Source organism: Ambystoma mexicanum, chromosome 3q, assembly GCF_040938575.1.
Source record: "Ambystoma mexicanum isolate Mex_15411 chromosome 3q, UKY_AmexF1_1, whole genome shotgun sequence".
Lineage (NCBI taxonomy): Eukaryota > Metazoa > Chordata > Amphibia > Caudata > Ambystomatidae > Ambystoma > Ambystoma mexicanum.
This window is the reverse complement of record NC_090926.1, coordinates 302,609,415-302,636,271: the sequence shown is the minus strand read 5'-3', so window position 1 is coordinate 302,636,271 and position 26,857 is coordinate 302,609,415. Positions and strand designations below refer to the sequence as shown.

Here is a 26,857-nt window from a genome sequence, read left to right as displayed (position 1 = left end):
ACACAAGACAAAACACATTCAAAATACATTACAGTGGGGGGAAAAAAGGCTCACTCCAGGTTAAAAAAAAATCAAGTCCTCAAAATCCAGCAAAGTTGCTTGGGGTCTCTAAGGTGAAGGGAATTAGCACATTTATGAGAACTCTTCCTAACACTCACCACTGGTAACAAGGAGTTGGACCCGGGCCCTTGATTCAATTACAGCCCGTGATGTATAGCAGCCTTAGCCAAGTGGGTGACTTACTTAGGGTGGGTGCAATTGGCGAAGGAAAATCTGATTGGGAACAGTGCCAGCCAGGACCAGTGGCACTCTTCCCCGGTGCTATTGCCCGGTGGTATACCCAGGCCAGTTTCTTGGCTCGGGTTCCATTGCCTTTGGGCAGGCGCTATAGGTCTGGGGCCAAGGGAACCTGACATCCCCCCTCATGAAATCACACGCTCAGTCACGCTGTCCCCCCTCGTCCAGTCACACAATATATCACAGAACACTACTACTCACTACTTACCTTAGCTTGAGTCGAGTCTCTCTAGTCTCCCTCGAAAACCCAAAGCTGTCGCTGAGGCCGGCGCAGCCTGCTCAGTCTCAGTCAGCACACGTCGCTGCCTGGCTGCTCCACTGCGCTCTGGACAAATACAGGCTGCGCAGCAGGGGCTCATGCAGTTTGTTCCCCGGGCAGGTACCAAATGCATGGCTCACAGCGAGTAGAAGTACTTTTAGCATGTAGTCCGCTGAACTTGTACTTTTGCACGCGGATGGCTGCAGTCTGCAGAAATATTTTTACACGCTGCATGGAACTGCAAACAGTGGCAGAGAACAAGTGCACTGTGCAGAACACTTAAATATCCTCGGGTGGGGGGGGGGATAAATGGCATTATATCCCCACACTTAAAACTGTGGGGGGATTTGTCCCCCCACCATGTCCTACACCCATGACGGAGAGAGCAGGTTCACAGATGTCGCAGTTGAAGACTCAGTCGATGCTGGGACACCGAAACCTTGCATGAAGGCGACTTACAGGACAAGATGAAGACCCCTGAATATCAGTCAAAATGCATAACGGCAACACTTCGACCACAGCAGCCCAAATTGGAGTTGGCCAGTCAACTAAATGGCCCAGGAACGCTATCGAAGGCTCCAAATGGCACGGCACAGAGGATGTCGAGTGTGATTGTTCCCACCACTCCAAAGGGTTAAAGCACCAATGAGGGAGTTATAAGATCAGTAGACAGACGGCTCTCCACTGGACTGCAGTAAACGTTGGTTTCCAGTATTAGGGAGAATTCTCATTTCTGCGCTAGTTCCCTTCAACCTTAGAGACCCTTAGCTCTTTTGCTGGACTTTAGGACCTTTTATTTTTAACCCTGGAGTGAGTGAGCCTTTTTCTCACTCATGTGTTTTGACCCGATTTGGAATTTGTGTTTCCTTTGTTTTTTTGAGTCTGACAAACTCTATATCATCTACCTTTTGTATGGTGACTTATCACCTTCAGTGCAGCGTCACAGAGAAAGCCTTTAGATGTCTCATAAGGTTTAAATACCTTTTCTTGTGTGAACTACCGTTCCCAAGAACAGCAAAGTGAAATTGACTTTACTTACCTTTTCTCTTTGTAGGTCCAGCACACACCATCTTATGTGGAGTGATGCAGGGTTACTTAGTAGCCCCTTATCCTACCTACTCATTTAACATTTTTTATATTACCCTCATGACTTTAAATGGCTGGTGGTAGTGGTGTAATGTTCCTACCATTCTGCTCTTCTACCGCTGGCTGTATCCTCAACTGCAGTATAGCTCCCATGGGTGACCATTATGTCAAAATGGCCCACTGGTCTTTGTTCACCATTTTTTGTTTGCTAGGTCTTTCTTGGGTTTTACTCTGTGTGCCAAACCAGGGTTGAACATTTTGTTCTGGCTTTGGTGGGCTTCAGTACTGAAACCTGCCTCTGGCTCCAGTGTGTCTGGACGGGCAGGACATGAGGGAGGTTCCCAAAACTCTCCTGTCCTTTGTCTTTAGGAATGCCTAAATGCACAGAGTCCTGATTGTATAGCAAGGACGGCCAGCCAGTTACCCTGCTGTTTGATTGACAGCTAGGCGGTGCATGAATGGGAGAAACTTGCTTAAAAGGAAAGGGTTTTAGGACTGAAGACAGTTGACCACTGGGAATAACAACCAGACGAAGAAACCATGAACGCAGCTTGCTGCATCCTCCTGGACCGTTGAACTGCCCGGTGAAGCCCTGCTGCTGTGCCGAAACTCCATTTTCTGTTCGACAAGAGAAGCTCCAGAAGGGACGACTTCTTCCCTTGGGTTAGTGGGAACAACTAACCCTGAGACGAACTCCACTGGACCATCTTCCCTCAACTGGCTGTACTACTTTGCTGCTGCAGGAACCGAGTGCCAATGGTTGAGAAATACATAGACTAGTGCACGTCCAATCCAGCCAGAAGCTCCAGGAGTCTCCACAGGACCCTCCAGAAGCAGGACGACCAGAACTACAGTCCCCCGCACCAGAGTGCAGGACTCAAGGTTAAGGAAGCCCAACCGGTATCCACGATCCACAGGGGTGCGGTTTACTGAGCGCTGAAACCGCAAAGTGCTGCTGATCCGACAAGAGCCGTAGCTGGCACCACCCTCTGAATTGCTGCCACAGGAGTCCCCAGATGTCGTCCTCTTGTCCACACGACTGAGGCCCAGGAACCCAGGATCTGCATTGCTGGAACCAGACCGAAGCCAGCTGGACCCTCTTCTTCTAACCAAAGGTACTGTTCTGACTTGGGGTACTTGCCTCTGTCTGTAGCTTGCGCTTCTCAGTTGAGACTTGCAGTAGCTGCTTTGCTAGAGTTCATTTTAGATCTACCCTTCACAGGATTAACAGCTTGTAACCCTACAGTGATTTTTCTTAAAGAAACTCTAACATTGTGCAAGACTTTTACTATCTAAGAAGTGCCTCAGCTCCATAGGCTTTGGCTGTCCTGGCTCCCTGCAGAGACTATTCCATTTGATGGTACCTACTGTCACTCATACGTGATGCAATGGGTTTAAACTAATATTGCTGGGAAGGTTAGGTTTTAAACTAATATTGCTGGGAAGGTTATCTAGAATTCAATGGAAGATTTAAAGTGCTCAAATGCTCTACAAAGTGTATGTAAAGTGATAAATGCAATTACTGTCCTAGTTAGTGAAGTCACCTCTGGGTGTAGGAAGTGCATCTCTAAAGAGTATCTACTAGCTTTGTGTTGATTCTGAATAAGTATTTTAGTGTATTTGATTGTTGCATATATTGCCCTTTTTAAAGAATTATTTTAAAACTACTGTTAATAAATAACTGTTTATAACAAACCTTGAGTGCAAGTGTTACTTAGCTACTTGTATTTGTGGATTTCATTCAGTCACACTACCAACATGTGTAGTGCGGGCCTATACCAATAGGTGGGTTACCAAATACCAATAGGCCAAGTGGTGTGTAGTCTGCCACAGGGTTACTACATCAATTCTTGCCTAACAGCCAGGCCTTCTCAGGATTGGTCCACCCGTCTTTCGATGTCTTCACAGGTATGCAGGATACTTGGCTCCCCTTCACATCTCTGGGGAATGGCTGTAGGACTCCTCTTAAACCAAAAGTCAGGTGAGCATAGCAACTCAGCCGAACCAATCAGGGACCATCATTGGTGAAACTCATGCACACTGAAACCAGTTTGTGGATTGGAACCAGCCAGTTTTGTATGCGTTACTTAAATAATGCAGGCAAAATCAAGTTCCAGGGAACTATTTGCTGTGCCTAGGGTTTTTAAGTTCAAACCCCGCACTAAAATGGTCCCGCTTAAAGTCTCCTCTTTGTGTCAAACAATTCATAACCCCTTTATTGCAAGAGGGGTGGGGGAAGGAACAAGTTACTTATCTAACTGTTGTCAAGCATGGGTCTGGCATTGAGTCACATGCTCATGAATATTCCCGCCAGGCTGGGAATCCCCGGTAAAAGAAAAAAAAAGTTTCCGTTTCATTTCTAAACTGTCTCTCTCCTATAAACCGATCAAGGCACTCTGGGTCATACTGCCCCCAGCCAATGACTGCCCTCTCCCTAAGCCCCTCCTCAGGTAGCCATCTTTAGATTTGGTAGCACGTAAAGTGGCAGTAGAACCGAGCCGCAGAGGAACAGACGGGAGGGTCCGCATGTGAATCCATGCCATACCCATGCTGGAGAACAACAGTTACAGGTTAGGAATCTGGACTCCTCCCTGGAATCCCTGCCGACGTAGTAGAATTTTGTGAAGGCGTCTGTTGACCTCCATGTAGCAGGCCTGCAGATGTCCAGCAGGGGCACACCAGACAGGAACGCAGTCGTTGCAGCAATCGCTCTGGTAAAATGGGCTCTCGGACGGCCAGGCAGCGGTCGGTTTGGCAACCGGTGACAATGGGGGATGCAGACGGAGAGCCATCTGGAAATGGAACCCTTGGACAGGGCCTTCCCATGGTTCACAGGATCAAAGTTCACAAAAAACGGAGAAGTTTTCCGGAAACTCTACGTGCGGGCCACAAAACTTCAGCACTCGAGCCACATCCAGCGAGTGGCAAGTCCTTTCAGCCGGCGGCAAAGGCATTGGAAAAAACACAGTCAACACCAAGGGCTCGTTGAGAAGAAATTCCGACGGAACCTTGGGCATGAAGGAGGGGTGCGTCCGCAGCACCACCATCTCGTGGAAAGTCAAATAAGGTTGCTTGCAGGACAGGGCCTGGATCTCACCTACTCTTTCTTGCAGAAGTGATTGCCACGAGGAAAGCGGTCTTTCACGACAAAGTTGAGCGAAGCTGAATGCATAGGCTCGAATGGGGGGCACATGAGCCTAGTCGGCCGGGCCGGAGCCTTCACTGGCAGAAACTAGCAGACCAGTCCCTTGATGAACTCTGACTAGACGGTGCGACCACAGTGAAGACCGTCCCGGAGACCTGGCTGGTATAACAGGAGATAGCCACCAGATGTACCTCGATGGAGGCGTGCCCCGATTTAGCCAATGGCAATAAATACGAAGTACTTTAGGGCCGGGACCTTCAGAGGGTTGCTCTTCTGCGACCGGCACCCAGTCACAAAATGCTTCCATTTGTGTCCTTAGCACCTCAAAGTAGACTACGCCCTGGCCTTGACGAGTACCTCCCTTTTAAGGAGAATTTGCATAATGTGCAAATTCCGTTCACCTTAGAGACCACCAGCAACTTGCTGGATTTTGAGGACTTGAATTTTTTACCTGGAGAGATGCAAACCTTTTTCCCCACACATGTATTTCGAATGCCTTTTACTCTTGTGTTATTTGATTATGAGTTTTAGACAACTCCATTGGCATCTTCATTTGTCTCACACAGCACCCTCAGTGCAGTGACACAGGGGAACAGGGGAAGCCTTTTAGGCTGTCCCAAGGTTTAGATACCATCTCTGGGATAAAGTACTGTTTCCCAGAGAAAGTAAAGTGAAATTGACTTTACTAGTCTTTTCAAATACCTAGACCCAGCACACCCTATCTTACAACAGAGTGCTGGAGGGGTTACCTAGTATCCCCCATGTCTAGAAACTCACGTAGCAGCCAAATGCTACCCTTTAGCCTCAAAATGACTGGTGGCAGTGTTTTTTTTACAACAAACTACCATGATTTTTCCCGACCACGAACACCGGTAGCGTTAAAACGCAGGAGCCATGTTTTTCAAGATGGCGTCTCAGCCCCCTTTGTTTAAACAGGTCCCGGTCTTTTCTTTGCCATTTCTTTTTAGAAAGGTCCTTCTAGAGTTTGTCTCTGCGCGCCAAACCAGGTTTGGTCCCTTTGTTTCTTCGCCTTTGGCAGGCTTCAGTACTGAAGACCACCTCTGGCACCAGAGTGTCTGGCGTGGGCAGGAAGTGAGGGAGGTACCCGAAACTCCCTGTGCTTAGTCTCCTAGGAGACCCAAATGCACTCTGCCGTGATTGGCTGGCTGACTGTCCGGCAAGGACAGCCAACCTGCTGAGTGAGTGGCAGCTAGGCTGGAATGAATGGGACGAAACTGGATAAAAAGGTGAGTCTCTTGGCTTGGAAGGCAGAGTCGACCACTGGAACAAAAGAACCGAAAACTAGCTTGAAGAGGACAGCTGCTGCAACTCCTGGACCGTTGGTTTGCCTGGTGAAGCCCTTCTGCCGCTTCGAATCAGCACGTTCGCCTCGACAGAGAAACCCTTTAAGGACGACAGCACACTGCATGGAGTTTCTGGGTTTCGAAATATACAATAGAATCTTGCCTCAGACTTAGCATGTAGAAGATGCATTCGACCAAGATGGCGATTCGCATACTTCTGAGGAAAGACCATCTCGGGGCCCTTGTCAGAGTGATAGGTTTACTGTCCCTTTCCATTCAGACTAGATCCCAGACCTTCCCTGTGGTTACAAAGGCTCACATCTGCATCAGGGTCTCGTGCACAGCAAGTGCGCTTTCCCAAGAATGGCAATTACTCTGGTGGCTGGAAAACATCCACACAGGCCCAGGCAGGGCGATTTTCAGATCAGCACCAGAATTGGTGATAGAATCATTTTTTTAAAATTGGTGCCAAGGCAGGCGCTCTGTTGCCAGCCAGGTTTTCCTGCATTAGCTTCTCCTCCAAACGCAAGTTTTCATGACTCCATCAATCTTCAGGGAGGCTGCATTTCTTTGCTTTTTCAGGCATGTCTTCATTTCCTTTTCAGGTGTTGCAAGTTAATGGACTAAGGATTCTGGTACTTGTATTTTTCGCACTTAATTTTTCTTGCAGGTGGCTGGAAACAACTCCCTCCATAGCACAAATGTTCCCCTTGGTGGGGGAGGGGGAAAGCCATTGTTGTGGCTCTCCAGTGTAAGGCATGATGGCCCTGCTGCTGCTGCCTTTTGAGCCCGGGACTCCTGGAACAATGTTTAAAAATTGGTGACAAGGCACGCACTCTGTTGCCAGCCAGGTTTTCCTGTATTAGCTTCTCCTCCAAACGCACGTTTTCATGACTCCATCAATCTTCAGGGAGGCTATGATAGAATCAGATGCTATTTGAGAAGGCTGGGCTGCGAGATGAGACTCAAACTCGACAGTGAGAGAAATAGTCCCTTTACGAGCTGGAACTGCATATACACTGCCTGGCCTTCCTAGCATCAGTCCGCTCCTTCGCCAGCGGGCAGAGCAAGCTGCTGCACCCTCCTAAAGCAGGACAACGTGTCAGTGAAATATCAATCACCCCTGTGGCACAAGGCCCAAGCAATTAGCAGAATTAGCCAAGAATGTCTGCCATTTCTGTCTAGGGCATCAGATTTTAGTGACTGGGCACTCCCTCCCAGGTGTAGCCAGCGTGGAGACGGACTGCAATTCCGGATGCCTCGTAGATTACAGCAACTGGAAGCTACACAGAGCAGTCATACTTCGGCTACAGGACAAGTGGTGTCCATCAAGTGTGGATCTGTTCGCCTCCTGCCTAAATACTCATCGTCCAGACTTTCAGTTGGAAGCTGGAACTAGTGGTCAAGGCGGCAGATGGATTTCAGTAAAGTATAGATTGTTTAGAATGACTGAGAATTCAAACAGATACCCTACCTGAATTCTGTTGCAGGTTTGGAGGTCAAGTTGATGGAGCAAGAGGTTGAAGGAGTAATTTGGTGATGTGACATTTGTTAGCCAAGTTTGTGGTTCTTCGCATCAAGTTGTCGCGTCCCCCAAGGGTCATGTGTTTCCCCCACTTTGTACAATATTTTTACAAAGCCTCTCTTTGACATATTGGACAAACTAGGGGTCTCATATACCAACTACGCTGATGATACCCAAATTCTTATCCCAATCAAGGGAGACTACGACAATGACACTAGCCACATAAATAAAATCTACCAAATTATCCAAACCTGGATGGCCACACATGGCCTTTGACTCAATGACGACAAGACCAAGCTCTTAATCATCGGGTCTACCAGTAAACATAACAAATTATCTGACTCGTACAACTTCATTACTATTGACGATATCAAAATCAAGGTAGCTAAGGAAGTCAAAACCCTAGGATTCCACCTAGATTCAGCTCTTACCCTTGACAAGCAAGTTAACGTTACAGCCTCTGCTACCAGCTACACCTGCAAACTTATCCACGCTTGCAAACCATACCTATCCACAGACAGCTGTACCACAATTGCACGAGCCCTCATCCTCTCCAAATTAGACTACTGTAATGCACTGTTCCTAGGCACCAGTAAACACAACACCAACAAACTCCAAACCCTGCAGAACAACGCCCTCAGAACAGCACTAGGAATCCCTAAAGGGCAGCACATATCTGACCAAAGGCGAGCTGTCAACTGGCTGGGCATCAACGACCGTATTAAACTCAAAACTCTGAATATTACACAACTGTCTGAACAACAAAGCACCTGCTTACCTCACAGAGAGATTCACCAAGCACACCTCAGAACGCCGCATCAGAAAGACCCACACAAATAGTATCAAAATCCCCAACTTCAAACTGAAAAGAACTGGAGGGTCCAGCTTTATAATACTAGCAGCTCATCTTTGGAACTCTATCCCAGACTCACTTAGAGCTACCCCTTCCCTTCATGTGTTCAAAGCTAACGTCAAATTATGGCTTCATACTAACGACTGCTAAATGCCTCAACTGCATCAAATATTGTGTAAATATATGAAACATATCCTACCTGTAAGCCATGTGACATTGCAATCCATGTGTCATCAGTATATATAGTACTATATATAATAATATAAGTTCTGCCTGACATATGAATGTGTAACATAAGAAATTGTAAATATTCTTGGACTTTGTAACATAAGAAATGCCCGATATATGATCCTGTAATGTAAGAAATTGTATAATATTCTTGTACCTGTAACCTAAGTTTTATTTCTTTGCAAGCGCCCAGTTGCTTAACGGCCATGTGCGCTCTATAAATAAACAATACAATTCAATACAAAACAGCTTTGATAGAGGGCGAGTTCAAGAAGAGCTGGGAGTGTACAGGAAAAGACAGGTCTTGAAGCTACCAGAGGCAACTAGACTTAGGGAAATGTAGTTTCTTTAGAGTTTGATAACCAGTTTTCTTGACAATGTTGGGAGTTTTAGCAAAGAAGTTGTTTGACTTTGTAAGAAGAAGAAAAAAAAAGTCGGCTAACTCTGGCTGCTTGAGTTTTAGCAATGAAAAGGGGAGGACTCACAAAGCTCACCCGTCTTTAATTGAAGACTTTACTTAAAGTTACAGAAAACATTCATTAGCCTTTCAAGAGTAAAGTCTAAGTCCTTACAATGACACGGAGGACTCGTGTTTCTGGCTACAAACCTTTATTTCAAATAATAAAGGGGGTTGGGAAATGCCTTATCCCAGAGGAAGGATAGCTCAGGGGCAATGTGTTTGTCTTGGAAGCAAGACAAGGCAGCGTAACAGGTTCAAATCCCGATCCTGAGCTCAGAACCCACACGTTGGTATTAAGCGCGTTATAAATGAAAAATTTATAATTATACAAGAGATATTTCCCCTACCTCAACCAAAAACTAAGGGTCTGCGCGGTCTCAAGATATCCAAAGCAAAAAATATCCTGTGTCCAAAATCCTATCCTAGCCCTCGCATATTGAAACTAACTTGAACATGTATGCACTTTTGAAGCCAGAGACAATACCCTGATCACCTTAGGTGAACAAAAAAGTAAAACTCCAACAAAGACTTCCACTTAGATGGTATTCAAAGTTCCTGGTAATGGCTCCCTTCCCCAGGTTTCTATCCAGCAAAACAAAAAGTCCAAAAGAATACTCAAGTTCCTTTTGGTCCAAGAGGATAACCCTCTCCTCTAAGTGTTGGAATTTACCCCCAAGGAAAATACTCCCTTTCCTCCACATGTCCTTTCCACATGGCATGCAGTTCAAAATCCTAGGGCATGTATCTTCCTTGAGTTTATCTACTTGTGGGTCCCAGACGCACACAATCACCTGGTTCACTATCCTGCCAAGGCTGCTCACAAAAGTTCAGACGTTTCTCAATGTGGACTGCAGGTATTCTTCAGCCTTTGCCATGCTTTTAATGCCCAATGGGTTAGCAACCCTCTTAACAGCTTGTTACTTTTCGTTACCTCTACAGGGCTATCTGCCCTTTCCCATGGGGCACAGCATTTACCATGAAGTTCCCCGGCATCTAATTCAGCCCAGCTGGGCTCACCGGTTATGTGCGGCTGCTTCAGCATCCCTCGCAAGCTTCTGTGGTTTCTGCAATTCACCCAGCAGGTCGCAGACGCATCCCCATCCTTTCCCTGCTCTTTGCATCAGATCTGGGGGCAGCGTTCCGCTGTCACTGCCCGTGCAACGCGAGAGCTCAAATTCTGGCTTCTCCTCCTCAGCAGTCCTTCAGCATTGAGCAGCACTTCAGTCTCTTCCTCCCACATTCGTGGGCCTAGCATGGAACTAGGCTCTGGCCGAGCCGTTCCTTCTTCCTACGGGAGCCAACTGATCCGGTCTATTTCTCTCCTTCCAGCAACAGCTGTTTGGGTTTTAAAGATCCCGCCACAGCACCACTACGTCCAACTACATCGTGTTGGTTATCAGGCTCTGTGGATCTTCATTCCTCTTCCCAGTTGTGTAGTTTGGGTTGTGAACATGTAGGGAATTGTTAGGTTTGCGGTTTCTTTTTCTACATATGTCATAAGGGCATAAGGAATGGAGAGGATTATCCCTAAATGAGAAAGGGGGATACCATGTCTTGTCTAACATCTCAACCCCAGCCCCTTTTTAGGTCACCTCTCCCCCATGGGATCCTCCCACGCATAGCCACCCCCATGGTCGGGATCAGATAGCGACTGCCATCCCCTCTCTACAGGAGGAGAGTCTACCTCTGGGAAAGGGTTGATGACATCAGATTCCTCAGACTACAATGAACTGGAGTTAATAAACAAATTCTTAAGTGGCACATATCAATGGTCTAAAAAATAAATAAACTACAACAATGGCAAAAAGATTCTAACTCCAAGTGCAGTCATTCAATAAACTTCAGAACTGAAATGTTTGTAATGCAATACCATAAAGAAAACAAGTCTGCATTCATGGTTTAAAAATGAGACCAAACTGAAGATCTAATTTCGAAGCGTAACTTCAGGTTCAAAATAAGTGTTCAGGTTTCCTTGATAAAATCTCTACATCCAGGCGCTACAGATACTGCTATCCACCGTTCTATTGTAGCACCACTTTCCTTGGGGCTTCCTTGTTTACATTATTTTGGGGATATTCAGAAATTTGAACATCCAAAAATCCTGGAACACAGACATTTACTACCTGCAGAGGAGCAAAAGCTGGATTCCTGCTATAGTAATACAGAAGAACATCTTACCTTGTAACGTTCTTTCGACGGGATGTTCCTCCGACGTATTCCTCATCTTAGATATCTCCTTCCAGCTCTGCTGGCCTCGGAAATTTTTTTCTCTAGAGGGCGCTGCACGTCGACGTCCTCCGAGTCCATGTCCCTCGACAGCCGCCGTATCCACGTCGACGTCATCCTGGCTATAAAGGCCGCGCGCAGCGCCCGTTGCTCAGTTCCGTTTTGTAGCCCACAATAATTCTTTCTGGACTAAACTAATCACCCTGAAGGAGCGTAAGCTGCAACAAGGGAAGTAGAACTGCGGGGATGGATGGGAGGGTCGATGAGGAATACGTCAGAGGAACATCCCGTCGAAAGAACATTACAAGGTAAGAAGTAACTTGTTCTTCAAAGGGATTGTGTCCTCCGACGTATTCCTCTTAGATAGGCTCCCATAGCAGTATTCTATTATTGGAGGAGGGAGTACTGACTTCACGCTGTCTTCTATTGATGAATAGAATGCAGTACAGCCCTTCCAAACCTAGTCTCTTGACTGGAGGAGGAATCCAAGTTGTAAAATCGTGTAAAGGTATGGACAGACGACCATGTAGCGGCCGCACAGATGTCTTTAACCGGCACACCTCTTTTGAGGGCCGATGAAGCTGCAATACCTCTGGTCGAATGAGCCCTAAGGTTTTGAGGGGGCTCTTTTCCTGCCAATTTATAACATTCCAGAATGGCTAGAATGATCCATCTGGAAATGGTCTGCTTAGTTATTGGTAACCCCAGCTTGTGACCTGTGTAACCTACAAACAGCTGGTCTGCCCGTCTTATCCTGGCTAGTCTACTGATGTAAAAACTTAAAGCCCTTCTAGGGTCTAGCCTGTGTAACCTCTCTTCCTCTTTCCCCGGGTGAGGAGGAGGATAGAAAGATGGTAGGGTAATCTTCTGAGTGATATGGAATTCAGAAACCACCTTTGGGAGGAAATTAGGCTTCCCTTGCAGGACAACTTTGTCTTTGTGAAAGATAGTGTGAGGGGGTTTACAAGAAAGAGCTTGTAATTCGCTCACCCTTCTAGCAGATGTAAGTGCTATTAATAAAACAGTTTTAAGGGTAAGGAATCTTAACGAACAAGAATGGAGTGGTTCGAAAGGTGTGCCCATCAGGAAAGTTAGGACTAAGTTTAAATCCCGTAGGGGAACTTGGAATGGTCTTGGGGGATAAACATTGGTTAACCCCTTTAGAAATTGTATTACCAAGGGTAACTTGAAATAGGATGGTTCTTCCGCAGTGCGCTTAAAGATGGATAGCGCTGCGAGATAGCCCTTAATGGTGCCAACTTGAAGGCCTGAATTTGCCAAATATAGTAGGATGGACAAAACCATTGGTGTACCACATGAAAAAGGGTAGACATTCTGTTCTCTACACCAGCTGCAAAATCTGTTCCAACGGCAGCGCTATAAAGATTTTGTTGCTGGCCTTCTTGCCGAAAGCAACACCTCCATATCATCATCAGGGAGGTCCCAATCCTTGTACCTCAGCCTTTCAGAAGCCAAGCGTGAAGGTTGAGGGTTTTGATGTCTGGATGGAGAACCTGACCTCCCTTCTGTGAGAGTAGGTTCTCTCTGAGTGGAAGTCGAATTGGAGGGCAGATGGACAAGTCTAGAAGGTCCGGGTACCACGTTCTCCTGGCCCAATCCGGGGCAATTAGGATCATGGTTCTCCGGAATCTTCTCAACCTCCTGATCATTTGAGGAATGACAGGGACCGGTGGGAACGCGTACAGAAGCGGAAACTCTCAGTCCACTATTAACGCGTCTCCCAGAGCTCCTCTCGGGGGAAATTCCCTTGAGCAGAACAGATCGCACTTCCTGTTGAGGCTGGTGGCGAACAGATCTACCTGAGGGGTTCCCCAAAAGGCAAAGATCTCTTGAAGGACTTCCTGAGCTAGCTCCCACTCGTGAGAGACTGTGCTCTGCCTGCTCAGAGCGTCCGCTGTCAAGTTCTTCTCTCCGGCTAGGTGAACTGCCGATAGAGAGATTCCTTCTTGGATTGCCCAAAACCAGAGCTGCATCGCCTCTCTGCACAGGGGTAGTGATCCTACGCCTCCTCTTTTGTTGAGGTAATGCATGGCCACTGTGTTGTCCGTCATTATCAGGACGTTTTTCCCTTGTACAGCTGGCAGGAACTCCTTCAGCGCAAGTCTGATGGCTCTCAGCTCTAACAGGTCGATATGTAGTCTGTACTCCGATGGAGACCAACGACCGCTGATGGTCAAGTCGTTGGCGTGGGCTCCCCACCCCGTGAGTGAGGCATCCGTGACTACTGTTATCTCCGGCCAAGGTTGCCAAAACTGTTCTTTCAGAATGTTCTCCTGACAGGCCCACCACTCAAGGTCTCGAGCCACCCTGTCTGGAACCTGAAGAAGATCTGTCATTCTCCCTGAGAATTGTGACCACTGAGTCCTCAGTGCCCACTGGAGGGATCTCATTCTCAGGCGAGCCTCTGGCACTAGGAAAATGCAGGATGCCATGAGGCCTAGCAACCTCAAAAAGTCGAAGGCTGGGAGACGTTGGGCATGTTGGAACTTGGTAACCATCTGTAGAATATCTTGAGCCATCACCTCTGGTGGCGAGGCTTTTCCCAGGGAAGTGTCCAGGATCGCTCCTATGAAGTGGAGTCTCTGCGATGGTATCATTTGTGACTTCTTTAAATTGAGGGAGAAGCCCAGTCTGTGAAGGGAGTGGCACACGTGATTTAGCTGGATCTGAGCTTGTTCCGAAGAAACAGCCCTGATCAACCAATCGTCCAGGTAGGGGTAGACGTGAATCCCTTCCCTCCTTAGACTTGCCGCCACTACCGACATTAACTTGGTGAAGACCCTCGGGGCGGAGGTCAGCCCAAATGGCAGCACTCGAAATTGATAGTGAGAGTTGCCAATTGCGAACCTCAGGTATTTCCTGTGTTTGAGATGGATAGGCACATGGAAATAAGCGTCTTGAAGGTCCAGAGATACCAACCAGTCTTGGAACTGATGGGCCTGGAGGATCTGAGAAAGAGTGACCATCTTGAATTTGTCTTTCCTGAGGAATTTGTTCAATTCTCGCAAGTCCAAGATGGGTCTCAGTCCTCCGTCTTTCTTTGGAATGAGAAAGTAAGGGGAGTACCAGCCCTTGTTCCTCTCCGCTACAGGTACCGGTTCTACGGCACCTTTCTCTAGCAGGTCCAAAATTTCCTGCAAGAGGAGCGGATCTGGAGCTTTCTGAGAGCTGATCCCCGGTGGATGACTCTGAGGTATGCGTAGGAAAGGCAGGCAGTAACCTTGGGCAACTGTCTCCAATGCCCAAGCATCTGACGTGATAGCCTGCCATACCGCCAGATGTTGAGTCAACCTGCCTCCTACAGGTGTCCTGTGAGGGAAGTCCTCAGAGTGGTTTTGGGGCGGCTGATGCAGATGCCGGTGGTAAAGAGGCACCTGCTGTTGCTGCGGCTTTTGAATATCTACCCAGTCCACCTCGGGTAGTTCTTCTTTGAGCCGGTCGTCCTCTACCTCTTCCGAATGCGGAGTAGAAGCGAAAGGACTTGCCCCTCGCAGAGGTTCCTGTGGGACGAAAAGGTGTCCGACGGATTGCAGCGCCTAGGGATTTTGCTGCTGCTTTTGAAGTTTGCAGTTTCTCTAAACTGTCATCCGCCTTTTTCCCGAACAAAGAGCCATCGAATGGCATGTTCAAGAGCCTGGCTTGCACATCTGGGGCAAAACCAGACTTTCTCAACCAAGCGAATCCCCTGGTTGTTGTACTTGCCGCCATTGCTCTGCTGATACTGTCAGCCGAATCAATGCCCGTCTGGAGGGATTCGCACATAGCGTCTTTACCGTCCTGTATAATATTCAGGAACGCATCCCTTTCTTCTCCCTCCGGGATGCAGTCAGCCGCTGTAGAAGCACACTCCCAAAGTGTATGGCTGAATCTAGCAAGGGTGCAAACAGATTTTAACGCCATGCTACATGTCGAAAAAAACTTTCTTTGCCATAGCATCATATTTTTTATCGTCCCTGTCCTGTGGGACGGTAGGATAAGCCGTCTTGACATCGGTAGAGGATGCTGCCTGTACCACCAGACTTTCTGGGGATGGGTGTTTAGACAAAAACTCCGGGTCTGTAGAGGATACCCTGTACTTTGTAGACAGTTTTTTATTTACTGCCGGTACGACATCTGGGGTTTCCCAGTTCGTCATAATCTTCCTCTGAAGAGCTTTATGAAAAGGCACCACAGGATCCTCCTGTGGGCCTTTGTCAAGAATATCCGTGAGGTCATCTTGTTGGAAAGATTGTGAAGGTGTAGACCACCCCATAAACTCTGTGATCCTGGCCATTAAGGCTCTATAGGGGGTTTCAGCATGTTCCCCCGGGTCTGGCCTAGCAAACTCCACCTCAGGAGAGGTGTTTAACCCACTTGCCTCATGTAAGGAATCATGAAGATCCTTTAACCTACGTTCTTCAGAGGAAAATTCCTCTCAAATTGGGGTTACAGGTCCCTGCAACTCAAATGTGTCTTCCTGTTCAGACAATTCACCCTCTTCCATAATTGAGGACATAGTTCTCAATTGTTCTAAACTCATAAAGAGTGTAAACCCCATTTCCAAGGCAGAGGGTGCCGAACTTGTCATAATCGGCCTCGAAAACGTCAATGTCGTCGACGTCAAAGGCTTTGAGCGTGGCGTCGAAAACAAAGGCGGAGGCCTCGAAGACCTCGACAGAATTGGGATTCTGCTAGACAATCTCGAAGCCATCGACGTCGAGGACCTGGGGATAGTCACTGGGTGTGTCGTAACCGTGACTTTTCTTGGCGTCGACACCGGTGTCGAAGCTGGCGTCGAGTCGACAGACTCGTGTGTCGAAGGTCCCTTCGACAACGGCGTCGAAGACATCGACGGAACCTTCGTCGACGGAACCTTTGTCGACGGAACCTTCGAAGAAGGTTTGGAGGTCATAGTCCTACTCGAGGGTTTGTGACGCGCTCGAGAGGTTTCCTTCGCCGGGTACTGCGACTCGCGGCGTTTTTGACCTTCGGGTCTTTCGACCAGAGCATCGCTCTCGGCAGTCTTCGAGGGGGTCGAGGCCGCTTTCTCGAAGACGCTCATCATATTTTTGCGGAATTCCTCCCATTCAGCACGGGAACTATGTTTCGTGGGGCACGGGATTCTCTTTGGCGAAACAGAGGAAGAGGAAGACGGAGAAGGGGATCTTCGACATCTCCTCTTCGAGTGCTTCGATCTCGAGGAGTGATGAGACCCACTCCGAGATCTGGAGCGCGAATTGTGACGAGGAGACGAATGTCTCGACTTCGTCGACGAAGAAGCTTTAAAAGTCTTACCTTTCACCAGCTTCCCCCTACGCTCCTTCACGGCGTTAGCTGTCATGGACATACAGTCCTCGCACTCCGAACAATGGTGTTCAGCTCCCAAACACCACAGACAAACTCTGTGAGGGTCAGTCAGCGACATCTTTTTCCCACAATCTCGGCATTTTTTGAAGCCGGATCGAGGAGTTGTCGGTTCCAACGAAGAAGCCATAGAGTACGGATCGAATAACTCGAGGTAAATAGGTTTAACCTGACAAAACTGAGCAACGGTATTCCGAGGCACTGAGTAAGCGCGGAAAAACGGAACTGAGCAACGGGCGCTGCGCGCAGCCTTTATAGCCAGGATGACGTCGATACGGCGGCTGTCGAGGGACATCGACTCGGAGGACGTCGACGCGCAGCGCCCTCTAGAGAAAATTTTCCGAGGCCAGCAGAGCTGGAAGGCGATATCTAAGATGAGGAATACGTCGGAGGACACAATCCCTTCGAAATGTATATTTTGAGGCACACAACCAGATTACCACGAACATTAAGATCTAGGTTGAGATGCTGAAAGATTGTGCACAGGCTGTTTTAAGGCTATGGTTGATAAAGGGCCCCCAACGGGTTACACAAAAGAAACAGGAAATATGGTACTTGTGTGGTGGAGGATTCACACGGGAGGCGAGGTCTCATGCACCCATAGAAGGGACACTAGATAAAGAGAGATACAGATTAAACCTTGCCAACCACCCCAAGGGCATATCCAAGATTGCTATACAGTGAATAATGGAGCAATGTCTTGAGAAATCTGTATGCGGGCACAAGTCTTACCCACTACCAAGGTCCAAGGTCCTCCATCAGACAGATGCATTTTCAACAATGCCTCATCCTTCTTTTAGTGGGGCAGAAGCAAAGTGAAACAAGAGTAAAGTTGCTCCTCTCTAGTGGCTGCTCAGATGTAAACGGTGAGGTGTTTTGCGAACTGGTGCACAAAGCACAAAACCAAGGTAACTTACCAGAAACAGAGCCTAAATACACCTGCAGAGCAGAAAGCCATGCATCTTAACCAGTCTGAAACCAACATGGAAATGGGCTTCTACCAATAGAACGGGTGCATAGAAAGGTCTCGTTTGTGTGAACTCCAAATTCCTCCACTTCCCAGGGTGAGCATTTCACTAACCTAAGCTGATAATTTAAATGGTTTTAGCATGCAATGCTGTTGCGTTAATACAAGATCATATAGATGTTGAGTCCAAATATGAAGGATGCTTTCAGCCACCAACTAGTGCACTATTCTGCAAGTCAACCAGCAATACATTACCTTCAGTCTCCAAATGAAAAAACCTAGCATTTTATTTTGAGCATTGTCTGGATAGGTCATCTCACTTCGATATCTTTTCAAATTAACATGTTTTAAGCTTTGTTTACTTAGAAGAAATGTTTTACATTGATGGTGCACGATTGCTTACAGGTGTCCTTGCCCTTATTCATTTTAAACCAGATTATAACTATCTGGCCATTCCTGATAATCAATTAGCCAGATTACAAAATGTTCAGTACCGGTTGACGTTCAGCCTTTTGTTGAGCATCCCTAGATCCAATTTTAAATTAAGGGGATGGGGGCACAGGATTGCAGATTGGACATTTCTGGGATGAAGCTCTGGATAACCTTTCCTTACTACATTCAGAGCTTTAATGCTTTTACAATTTTGCAAAGCTTTTAAGATGTGGCTTTTCTGCTAGCAGCTGCAATACAGAGGCCTTCACCAGTTTAGTCTGCATGTGTCACCTAATAAATCAAATCATCTTATAACACAAACCTATGGAGCTTTTAAAAACAGATTTAGGTTGCAGGATGAGGATACAAGCAGTCTTCTTACCGCTAGAGTTTCAATGGAAGACGTTGTGGATTTTAAACGCGATCTTCCTCGTCCTCTGCCGCTACTTCCACATCCTCCGCCACTTCCACCACGGGGGCGACGCCTTCCAGGGAAACTGCTGCTACGTCCCTGAAAAAGGAAGGAGTCAGTGTTTATGTCGCAAAAGTGAGACATCTGCTAAAAGAGAAGCACACATTCATTTATTTCTCTCGAACAAAAAAATGAAAAGTTCTGCATGGATATCTGCTGGAAATAAAGTTAAACTTCGAGGTACTTGTATAGCGCACCGTCACCAACGGAATTGGTCCCCAGGCGCTCTGGCAGATCTTCAAACAGGGAGGGTGGGTAGGGTTAGTTGGGAGGAGGGGGAGAAGGAGAGTGGGAGAGGTGGTGTGCTGTTGGCAGCTTCAGCTCGGTATACACCGAGTGCTGGGCTTTGGTGCCACTATCGGATCGGGCGAAGGTGCTGCGAGTGAAGTTTGTGTTGTTGATGCGGTGTGGTAAAGTGCGTGCGGATTGCTGGGAGAGAGGTGGTTGTGTGGTTTGTGTGGGTTTAAGTATGTGGAAGATTGAGGATTGGGTTAGTGGGGAATGTATCCTGATTCAGGTGCTTATGGTTCTGTTACAGTTGTATACCTGTGGATTGGGATGTTGCTGGTTCCTCGTGGGCTGACTCGCTTTGGTAATGTTGCGCTGATCCAACTATATCCAACTGTATCCTATTGAGTATAGTTTTGATTGGTAGGTGCATCTGAACCTAATCTTCCGGTGTGGGACTGGGCAGGTAATAGCTATTCTCAGGTTATCTAGTGTGATCCTGGTCGGTTAAGGCTTTGAATGGTTCAGGGTCTGAGTCGTGTTGTTGTGTTGTCCTGGTGGATCCGTATTGGTGAGCCTGTGTATTCAGACGTTCGTATCCTTCTATCCTGATTGGTTCTTTGGTTTCCATGGGGTGAACATCCTTGGGACTATTGTTTAGTTGTAGTGGTGTGGTGGGGCGTTGTGCTTCCTGCTTTGTATTGGTGGACAGTGTGCAGTGATGAAACATTCTGTTTCTCACCCATTGCATTGGGGCCCGTGGTGTAGTGCTTCCTTACCCCCTCTGCATTTCGTCCTTAGGGCTGATGGGGACGGTAATAGTTAAGGTCATGGTCCTCTTGATAATTCATTCTAGTCTTTCTGTTAACTGTCTTTGTTCGTATTGCGGCAGTCTCCCGTTTATGTTGTGGGATGTTTACCTTGGCTTTTCCCAGTGATTGATCGTTGTGTATCGGGGTCGCTCTATGTTCATTGATGTTTTTTGTTTGTTATGTCGGTGCCCCTGTGGCCAGTCTTTCTAGTTATGACGTGAAGAGCCACGTTTTGAGTAATTTCCTGAATAATCGGTGGTTTCTTGTGTTATGTATGTACTTTGGAAGGTCGTTCCAGGTTTTCGGGGCTTGGTGAGAGAAGGAGGATCCTCCAAGTTTCCTTTTTTTGTAGGGCTTTGGTTCCAGGCGGATGTCCATGCTTGATCTGAGAGTTCTTGTTGGTTGATGTAGGCGCAGTTTTGTCTCTTAGGAACTCAGCTCCTTCGTTGTGTACTGCTCTGTGCGTAATGCACATTGTTTTGAATTTCATTTGTTGTTTTATTGGTAGCCAATGTAGGGTTTTCAGCGCTCGTGCAGTGTGTTCTCTTCGGGGTAGTTTCAGAAGTAGTCTGGCTGCCGCGTTTTGAATGCGCTGTAGTTCAGGCATGCCTAGCTATAGGCTATTGGCATAGTCTACCTTGGACATGACGAGTGCGAAGATGGTGGTTGTTTTGTTGGTGAACGATAGGAATGGTAAGATTCTCTTTGCTGCTCGCAGGAGGAAGAAGCATTTCTTGACAAGAGCGTTTACTGTTGGCTCTAGCGTGAGATTGTCTATCAGAACCCCCAGGCGATGGTGCTCGGGTTGTCCCGAGTTCCCTTGGCCAAGGGATGAATTGGTTTTCTCCTCCATTTTTTATGACTATCATTATTTCAGTTTTGCCTGGGTTGATTCTGAGGGAGTTGGAGTTCATCCAGAAGAATACAAGCGTTGTTTCTTTCCGGGTTGTCTTGTATTTTGAAGATTATTTTTATCGTCAGCGTAGTTGTAGCAGGTGAGTCTGTGGCTTTTGATGATTCTGATAAGCAGATACAGATAGATGTTGAATAGTAGCGGGGAGGAGGTTGATCCTTGTGGCACTCCACAGGTGGAATCTCTCGGGCTGGATTTGAAGGGTTTCATCCATACAGTTTCTATTCTGTTAAGAAAGATTTGATCCATAGTAGGGCGGTGTCTGTTATTCCAAGTCCTTCTAATCTTGTTATGAGGGTGTCATGGTCAACTGTGTCAAATGCTGCCGATAGGGCTAGGAGTATCAAGGCAGTGCTGTTGTCCGAGTCTGCGTTGAATTTTAGATCCCCCCATATTGAGAGTAGAGCTGATTCTGTTCCTTTCATTGGTCTGAAGCCAACTTGTGCCTGGTCTAGTAGGCCGTGCTCTTCTATAAACTCTTGGGTTGTTTTGTATATGTACGTTTCGAGCAGCTTGGCTGTGTACGGTATGTTGGAGATGGGTCTGTAGTTGGAAAGGTCCTCTACGTTTCCCGCTGTATCCTTGAGTAGTGGCCTGATGTATGCGGTTTAGAAGGCTTGTGGCACTTTCCCAGTTGCGATGGAATGGTTGACGTTCCTGTGATATTCCATGGGCGTTCCTTGTTTAAGAATCAATTTGTATATGTCTGGTGGGCAGGGGTTTTCGGGGGACCCTGAGTTATTGCTTTCATTCACCAGTTTGACAAATGTCTCCACTGATATTTCTGGAAAGCTTTGTAGTTTATTTGGGTGCCCCTTCCCGGTGTAGGTTGGGGTTGTGGTAAGATCAGACGGTCTGCTTTGTATGGTTTGTTGGATGTCGGTGATTTTGTTTTTGAAGTGGTCTGCAAGGTCGTTGCAGAGTTTCGCGGACGGAGTTGGTGTGTTGTTTCATCCCAGAGGGTTTTTGATTTCGTTTATGATTTTGAAGAGCTCTTTTTGGGTGTTTGGTACTTCGAAGATTCGGGAAGATCAGGGAAGGTCTTCAGTTTTTACTCAAGTCCAAGCCATTGAAACACTACATTTGTTTTCAGGTCTTTTTCTAAAGGTCCATCCCATTTACATTGTAAAAATCCAAACTGTATTGCTGGATAAGCCAGTTTAAGTTAACACCAGGTTGCTCCTCGCTCTTTAGTGGATTACTGATGGAGGATACAATGTGGTTACTGAACAGAACTCACCTGCTCAGTCACTTTCTTTATGTCCAAACTATAAGTTCCTCATCGTAGTGACTAATGTACTCCTGGTCCATAGTCCCTAGTCCCTTTTCCTCCATACTGCATGGGCATCCCAAATGGGAACCTTTAGGGACGGGAGACAGAACTTTTAACCACAGGGGAAGAAAAAAAAAAAATCTTACCCATTAAACATAGAGGCACAGCCCTGGGAGCATGTGCTCCCCTGACTCCGCCCACTGGCGCCACTCCTCAGTCCCCTTTGACACGTCGACAATATTAACATTGCCTAATGACACCAGTTTTATTAGGGGGAGGATGGTGGGACGTATGGAGGAAAGGGGACTATGGACTAGGAGTATGTTAGTCATTACAGTGAGTAACTTCTAATTACTCCTACAACCCGTCCTTTCTTCCATACTGTATGCGCGATTACAACTGAATGTAGCCCGAGCGTGGAGAGGTGCCCCTCTTATGATAACAAGTTCCTTAACACTGCCTGAGAAATGCCACATCTGACCTGGAGCTGGCATCCAAGCAGTAGTGCTTTCAGAAGGCTGAAGGCGTAGCCCATGTAGCCGCCTTGCTGATGGCCTGTGTCAAGAAAAATTCTCAAAAATGTGCCAATTCCCTTCACCTTAGAGACCCCCAGCAACTTTGCTGGATTTTGAGAATGATCTTTTTAGCTGGAGAGTGTGAGGCCTTTTTCCCCCACTCATGTATTTTGATGTGTGTTTTAGTCTTGTGCTCTTTGATAATTGAGTTTTAGATAACTCCGTAGGCATCATTGTTCATGTGTGTCACACAGCACCCTCAGTGCAGTGACACAGGGAAACCTTAGCAGGCTTTTCCAAGGTTTAAATACCTTCTCTGGGATAAAGTACTGTTTCCCAGATAAAGTAAAGTGAAATTGACTTTACTAGTCTTTTCAAATTCCTACCTAGTATCCCATGTCTAGATACTCATGTAGCAGTCAAATGCTACCCTTCCCTCTGGAAACGGCTGGTGGCAGTGATTTTACAACCAACTAACATGATTTTTCCCAACCGCGAACACCGGTAGCGGTAAATTGCAGGAGCCATGTTTTTTAGGATGGCGTCTGAGCCCCCTTTGTTTAAACAGGTCCAGGTCTTTTTTCGCCGTTTCTTTTTGGAAAGGTCCTTTTAGAGTTTGTCTCTGCGCACCAAACCAAGTTTGGTCCCTTTGTTCCTTCGGCTTTGGCAGGCTTCAGGACTGAAGACCGCCTCTGGCGCCCCAGTGTCTGGGGTGGGCAGGAAGTGAGGGAGGTGCCTGAAACTCCCAGTGCTTAGTCTCCTAGGAGACCCAAATGCACTCTGGCGTGATTGGCTGGCTGACTTTACGGCAAAGACAGCCAAACTGTTGTGTGAGTGGAAGCTAAGCTGGAATGAATGGGAGAACTGAATAAAAGGCGAGTCTCTTGGCTTGGAAGGCAGAGTCGACCACTGGAACGAAGGAACCCGAAGAGCTTGAAGAGGATGGCTGCTGCAACTCTTGGACTGTTGGTTTGCCCGGTGAAGCCCTGCTGCAGGTCTGAATCACCAAGTTCATCTAGACAGAGAAGCCCTGCAAGGACTGCTTCTCCCTTTGAATTGGTGGGACCAATCAACTCGACCCATAAGCCACCTGGATACGATTCTCTGAGCGGGTAGTATTTTCCTCAGAGTGCTGCAGGAAACCAAATAAGCTGGGAGAGGGACACCAGTTTGTGTTCTTCAGAATCGAAGATTTGCCAAATGCCAGCTTTGCGACCAAGTCTTCAGCGGCATCTTTTTATTCATTGTACGGTACTGTGACAACCCGACAGAGAACTTACCTCTCACTGCGTAAGTGCTTGAAACTTTGGCAACCTGCAGGCCTAGTCAGCTTGTGACCAAACATATGAATCTTTCTTTTACGAACTACTTCGGAGAACTTGGTCAAAGACTTTTCCGTTTAACTACCAGAGCTGCTTTATCCTATAGAAGACTTAGACCATTGACTTTGGCGTACCCTATTGCATTGAATTGGCTCCTCTGGTGAACTCAAACTATTTGCGTTGTCTAAGAGTAACTCTCATTCTTTATTAACCTATGCCTTTTTGCTCCTACTTCAAAGTACTCTGAATGCCATTTTGATCCTCCTTCAAAGTAGTTTAGATGCCTCAGACCCGTACCGTGTAAAGTACTGAAGTATATTTTTGTGTGATATAGATTGCCTACTTCTAGTGAATGTTTGATAACTGACAGAAATAAATTAATAAGTGTTTTATCAAGAAACCTTGAGTATAAGAGTCCATTTGAATACTTCTGATTGTAGACCTCTGTGTAACATCATTATAGCTCAAATTCGCTCTTGAGATAAGCCTGGCTGCTCAGCAACGCTACCAACACTGTGGTACAGACTTCCAAAGGTTGGTTTTGTTTACACTTTTAGTCCTAGTTGTGTGTAGTGGTCCCAAAGGGTACTGCATACAAACTTGGCCTAACAGCCTGCCACGGAACGTGCCTCTGGAAAGCCTTGGCTCTGATCGCGTGGGCATGCAGGTTTGCCGGAATGGGTTTGTGCTGCCACTCGCAGAACTCTTGGATGGCCGTAACCATCCACTTTGCTATGGAGGCCTTGGAAGCCTAATAGCTTGGCTTTGACCCACCAAAGGTGACAAAGCCTCCAATTTGCGGAAGCTTTTGGTTCTGTCCAGGTAGACTTTTAGAGCACGCCTGACATTTAGACAGTGCAGTACCTTCTGAGCTTCCACCTTAGGGTCTGCAAAGAAATGATAAGTTATCACTGTAGTGACCAATGTACTCCTAGTCCTTAGTCCCCTTTCCTCCATACTGCATGGGCGTCCCTTCCAAGGGACGGGAGACAAACCTGTTCACCAGAAAAAACATTCCCCTTTAAATTTAGAGGCGCGGCCCTTGGAGCATGCGCTGCCCTGACTCTGCCCTCCGGCACCATACCTCAGTCCCCATAGACGCGTCAACAATAGATTAACATTACCTAACACCAGTGTTATTAGGGGGTTTGGAGGTGGTGGGACCTATGGAGGAAAGGGGACTAAGGACAGTACATTAGTCACTACGGTGAGTAACTTATAATAAAGTTACTCACCGTAGTAACACCCGATGGAACAGAGGAAGAGGCGGAAAAGGCGTAGGCCTTCCTATTGTGCCGTGGAATTTCGAGAGCATCCCAGAGTGAAGTGGCTCCAAGCCCGTTCCTGGAAACATACAGGGGAAGCTTCTTGTTTATAGATGTCGCAAAGAGGTCCACTTCTGGAGTGCCCCAACAGTGAAAAATGTCCGAGAGGATCTATGTTCAGTTCCCACTTGTAGCTGACAATTACCTGCCGGCTGAGGGCATCCACAGTGACATTCAGCTGGCCCGGGATGTGAACCGCTACGCGCCAAATACTGCTGAATGGCCCATTCCCAGATCAGAATGGCAAGATCCACAAGGGGAGGAGATTTGGTACCCCCTGCTTGTTATAGAACATGGAAACTGCATTGTCCTTGCTGACACGGACCACTCATGAGCTTAATGTTGTTTGTTCTTGTTATACTCATTATGTAACTTTGTTTGTCGGCGCCTATAAGCCTTAGGGTACCTTGTGCGCGGTATAAATCAATAAACATAAACAAACTCTGTTGACAATACCTGGTTTGAATGCTTTCAGCGCGGAAGATAGCCAGAAGCTCCAGATAATTTATATGAAGCAGTCTGTCCTGTGCCGACCAGCGATCTGAAACTTTATGATCTAGCGTCACACCCCCCCCACCATCCCCCCAAACCAAAAGGGAGGAGTTCGTTGTGACAGTCAATTGCGGGCAAGGGTCCTGAAAGGGAGCGCCCACCGACAGCTTGCTGGGAGACGACCACCACAAGTGGTCTGTCCTCATGAACGATGGAACCAGTATCATTCTAGAAATTGGATCCACTGCCTGAAGCCATGAGCTCTGAAGCGCCATCTGCGTCCTCATCTTGAGACGAGGAAGAGCCAGCACGCACGAAGCCATGAGGCCCAGAAGCCTCTGAAACCACAAGGCCAACATGCTCTCCGACTGCATAAACACCCAACACGTGGTGAACAGATCCGCATTCTGTCCCCAGTCAGGTACACTCTGCAATCGATAGTGTTCCAACGAAAACCCAGGAAGATCAAGTCCTGAGAGACCGTTGTGGAGAATTTCCGCTAGTTCACCGACAGCCCAAGGTGAAACAGGAGCTGGAGGCCAGGCTTTCAGAGGACAAGGACTGCGCAGCAGCCAATCGTCCAAATACGGATACACATGGACACCCTGTAGCTGAAGATAAGCTGCGATGACTGACATCTTCGTAAAGCCACGCAGTGCCGAGCTGAGACCAAACGGGAGCACACGACACTGGAAATGCTCCTTCCCCCATGGAAAACTGTAGGTATTTCCGATGCGGGCTCCAAATGAGGATAAGCATAAGCATCCTGAAGGTCCACCACGCTGAGCCAGTCGCCCTTCTGTAGAGAGGGCTTTATCTGACAGGGGGTGATCATCTTGAATTTCTCTTGGGGAAGAGAAAGGTTGAACGGGGAAAGTTCTAGGAGGGTGCGCAGGCCAGCCTGGTTGGGTATGGGCACCGTAAACAGACGGTAGTAGAAGCCATCCCCTCGCTCCCCTAGGGGAATGGGTTCCACTGCCCTGAGATCCAGAAGTTTTGGAACTCCTCGGCTCTGAGGGAGGGCATCCCCGACTGCTGGAAGGGAGGATTGAAGGGTGGGGCAGGGGGATAGGGGCAAGAGGAAACCTGCCTGAGCAATGGACAAGACTGTTGCTCACCTGGTCTATGCGGAGGTGTTGGGGCACGGTTGCAGCCCTTCCTGAACTCGAATCACCCATTCAGGCCTCTCCCTCAGTAGAAAAGCTGTGAGTGATGGTACATGGTGATACTGCTTCTGCGTGGAGATAAGAGTGTGCGAGTGCGCCAATCTGTGATTGTTGTACCTCTCAAACCCTTCACCCCAAAGTACGGTTTCTGTGAGCATACGCCAGCCCATAAAGCTCACCTGTGAATTATGGA

At 47.4% G+C, this 26,857-nt stretch overlaps 1 protein-coding gene across 3 annotated transcripts in view; it reads right to left on the bottom strand.

Annotated features, from left to right (window-relative positions):
- Window positions 1-26,857, bottom strand: part of KMT2D (lysine methyltransferase 2D) — a 2,224,302-nt gene that overhangs the window by 1,685,404 nt on the left and 512,041 nt on the right. For all 3 annotated transcript variants that reach the window (XM_069653836.1, XM_069653837.1, XM_069653838.1), the window contains exon 13: window positions 18,529-18,657. In XM_069653836.1, the coding sequence (XP_069509937.1) occupies window positions 18,529-18,657 (129 nt within the window). The remainder of the gene's footprint in view (window positions 1-18,528; window positions 18,658-26,857) is intronic.